Genomic DNA, 3,568 nt, shown 5'->3' on the forward strand with positions numbered 1-3,568 from the left:
ACTATGATCCAAATGGGTGACAGAATATGGAATGGGATGTAAGGCTTCAAGAAAAGGCGACGTCTATAGTTACGGCATTCTCTTGTTGGAGTTATTCACAGGGTTAAGTCCCACAGGTCACAAATTCGGAGACAATTTGACTCTTCATAATTTTGTCGCAGAAGCTCTGCCTGAACGAGTTCTAGAAATTACAGACATCTTTTTGCTTCAAGAAAAGGAGGATAGTAGTTGTTATTTGCTTTATGAAAGGGAGAAGATATTTCGAAAATGTTTAGTTATGGTGTATAAAATTGGAGTTGCTTGTTCGTCTCAAGTACCAAAAAGACGGATAAGTATCAGCGAAGTTCCACGTCTGCTGCAGCAAATTAGGGATGAACTCCTTGCATGGGTTGACATGAATAAGAGGAACCATCGATAACTTAACTGAAAAGCTCAAATTCTATCAACACATTGAGAAGTTTGCCATTGGACAGATTATGGCAGGAGGCTCGCCCTAGCTCATGGTGTCTTTCAGTTGCATCTATTTCTTACTTTCGGTTCTAACTTTCTCTTTTGACTTGTATGGCTTGAGATCAGACTTTTAATCCAATTTAGATGAACAAGAATAGCCTTCAAGGTCATCTTGAATCTTCTCATCAGTTTCCTAAATTACAAATGATTCTGATAAAATTCAAAAAGAGCCCTTTTGCTTCGGCATTGAACCAACAGGACATGACCCGAATGTCAATTAGCTCCTGATGTGAAGGCGGGTTCTCTTTCCGCACCGCCGAGAGCCATTCCCTCTGCCCCCACACGCCACCGACTTAATTCGGATCGCATTCACTACCACCGCGCTCCGCTCACATGTGGCCGCCAAGGAACCCCACACCATGCTTCCACCACTGAAATCCCCAAAACGGCACCATGTCGGCCCGACCCTGCGTTACGCCGCTGTCCAAAGACTTCCGGTTCGTGCTCTCTCGTGAGGGCGGTTCGTCGGGAGGAGAGGAGCTCGTGACCGCGGGTGGTCTCGTGGAGGCGAAATGGGCCGTCGAAGGGGAGACGTGGAAATGCTTGAGGCGGAATATCTTGGTCTCGCAGGACTCCGGCGATGGGGTGGTGATCGTACAAAGGACTCAAAATGTAAGTGTGTGTACACGCACTGTTATGGATTAGTTTTACTTGAGTACGCGATGTAATTTGGTATGCTTTCTGTTACATGTGACGATGGACTTACTATGAAGATGTGTTCACTTGGTGTGTACATGGGCTAGATGTATGTCTCATGTTCGTATGTTCTATCCGCATGTTTTACATCAGTGTAAGCAAGTCATGTCTTGTGTTGCCAACTTCAGCGGGTGGATGTTTTGTCTTCTCTTTCGATACCACAAGACTGCGGAAGGGGAAGTGAATTGACCGTTGAAGTATCGAGGAGCCCTGGTGAATTTGGTGTATGTAGTCTTGGAAATGTCATAGTCGTTTACTGCTTTTTTCTGAATGGTTGGTCTTGATATGAGTGGATGTCGAGACAATGGAGAATTTTGTGATTTTTGGGGAGGATGCATTGATGACTTAGCTACATTATCTGGTGTAAGTGCATCTGCTAGTATGGATGTGTCACTTCGTTTCTTCTTTTTTTATGATGGGAAGTAAACCTGACGTTTTGAAAGTCAAGAGTTCTCTAGCTTAGAGCAAATAATGATGGTTTAGGAAAAGATAAGGATTTTAACAGAGTGACTTGTTGCAGCAAGATAGATGCACCACTTTATCTTTCTCTTCAAGGTATTCTTATTGGGGGAATCAACATGGGTTGGAGATGGATGCACTAGTGCCTTTGGGCCTTAGGAAGGATATACTAGTCCAGTATGGGAAGACACAATCACAATGTTGATTTGGTGTACATACCTACAGAATAAGTAATAAGAAGATCAATATTGAGAAAGTAGAGAAAAGAAATCTAGGATTCAGGGTCTCCCTGCTGTTTGGTGTCCTCTCATATTTGAGGGGATTTTACATGCACCAGGTGCCTACACCCTTCTCTAGCCTAACTGTGAGTTCCAATTGAGTGGGTCCACATATCCTGTTTTCTGCTCTGTGGATCTCACTGCAACTATACAGTAATTTCCCTTATGTACTTTTTCTTTCTTTGGAAAACTATAACATCAATGATTGGATAAGTCAGCCACTCTTAGTTTTGCGAAATTTGCGTAATTCAGCAAGTTGCAGTTCATGCATTAAAATGTCTTAATTATTCAGGTCAATCATGGCTTTTCTGAAATGGATTTAGTCCTGTTTACCTTGGTCTTGCATGATCCTTTGATAAGCTTGATCTTCTCTTTTCATTATGAAGTGCATATACAATGAGTGGAAGGGATTTTCCTGGTGGACTTTGGATCTACAGGCTTTCTTATCAGATCCTTGCAGGAACAAAAATCCTCATCTCCAAGAACAGTAAGTGGAATTGTTCCAGAAGTTAGTTCTTATTTTTAAGCTATATTTCATAGGAAAGCTGCTATAAAAGTTTATGTTACTCGTTCTTTGAGTGGGATTACACTACATAATAGTTGTCTTTAGCTAGGAACCATGTACCTCCTGGTTTTATATCCCATTTTATTTTTGCCTTTGGCACTGGAAATGTCTGGGAGACTACATATAATTGTGATGGTAGGCATGTCAAAATTAGTGTTGCCATGGGACATCACATGGTGTTCATGTCCTGAACACTAGAAGGTGCACAACAGAGTATGTACTTTATCCAAATTAAAAGGTAGGGAGAGTTCTATTCTTTCATAAGAACTGAGTTTCTCGATAGCAGATAAAGGTTGATGTGTTATATCATGGGAGAAGGGAGGCTATTGCTTTCCTCACATTTATATACTTGTATAGTTGGTGAATCTAAAGATATTGAGAGATATAAGACAACTTTCCAGGGCTTCGTATTTCAGTCTTGAACATTCGGTTATTATGCTTCTTTTCTCGCATTGTCTGTTGGAGATTTGAGATTTTAGAAGTCAAAGGTTCCTCCCTTGGCCGACAGAACTGAAGGTTTCTCAAGAAAAGTTTTCATACGATCATCTCATTGATATTGCCTTTATAAATTAATTTCTGTAACACTTTTTCCCGATCTCGATGGTCATAACTATGCACGACAAGAAACTTTGCTTTGATGCGTCAGAAGAGAGCAGTCACTTATCAACTTACACATTTAGTTGTTGGACTTGCTTACCTCTGTTAGTATGACTGCAAGTTCTTTTTGTACTCAGTGATGGCAGTCAGTGGCCAGCAGCGGATTATGTTGTTGTGAACATGGATGGGCAAGGGATCGGCTACCTCTTACCACAGTACTCACCAACTGCAGCCGATTAATGTTCTTCCTTACACATTCCTTCAGGCACTTTTTGGTCGTGAGTATCCTGTAAGTTTGTGACGTATAAACTTGACTGATATGTTTAACTGAAATGTCTCTTGCACCTTGAGATTTTTCTGATTATCTATATCTTGCGGTTACTTTAATTTTATAATTTTATAATTTTGATGCATTCACTTTGGAAAATGTATCTGATCTGATGCTCTTGCTTAGTTTTAAAAG

The 3,568-nt window shown here is 40.9% G+C and overlaps 1 protein-coding gene across 2 annotated transcripts; it reads left to right on the forward strand.

Moving 5' to 3' along the window:
- The first annotated feature begins 637 nt into the window (after positions 1 to 637).
- On the forward strand, positions 638 to 3,236 carry LOC120286269. Of its 2 annotated transcripts, none has more exons than XM_039313134.1 (2): positions 638 to 1,122; positions 2,330 to 3,236. In XM_039313134.1, exons 1-2 carry the CDS (start codon positions 904 to 906, stop codon positions 2,432 to 2,434), a joined length of 324 nt encoding a protein of 107 aa, XP_039169068.1. In that variant the 5' UTR covers positions 638 to 903; the 3' UTR covers positions 2,435 to 3,236. The 2 variants fall into 2 exon arrangements, with proteins under 2 accessions (XP_039169068.1, XP_039169069.1); XM_039313135.1 differs by lacking the exon at positions 2,330 to 3,236 and adding an exon at positions 1,300 to 1,452 and having other exon boundaries at positions 732 to 1,122.
- Positions 3,237 to 3,568: the final 332 nt, after the last annotated feature.

The sequence above is a fragment of the Eucalyptus grandis genome, chromosome 5, assembly GCF_016545825.1.
Source record: "Eucalyptus grandis isolate ANBG69807.140 chromosome 5, ASM1654582v1, whole genome shotgun sequence".
Taxonomy (NCBI): Eukaryota; Viridiplantae; Streptophyta; class Magnoliopsida; order Myrtales; family Myrtaceae; genus Eucalyptus; species Eucalyptus grandis.

Excerpts from the sequence above, each read along its gene's own strand:
- LOC120286269 (XM_039313134.1), top strand. The coding sequence starts at position 904 with ATGTCGGCCCGACCCTGCGTTACGCCGCTGTCCAAAGACTTCCGGTTC. Across the intron at positions 1,123-2,329 it reads TCGTACAAAGGACTCAAAAT|TGCATATACAATGAGTGGAA; the intron begins GTAAGTGTGTGT and ends TTCATTATGAAG.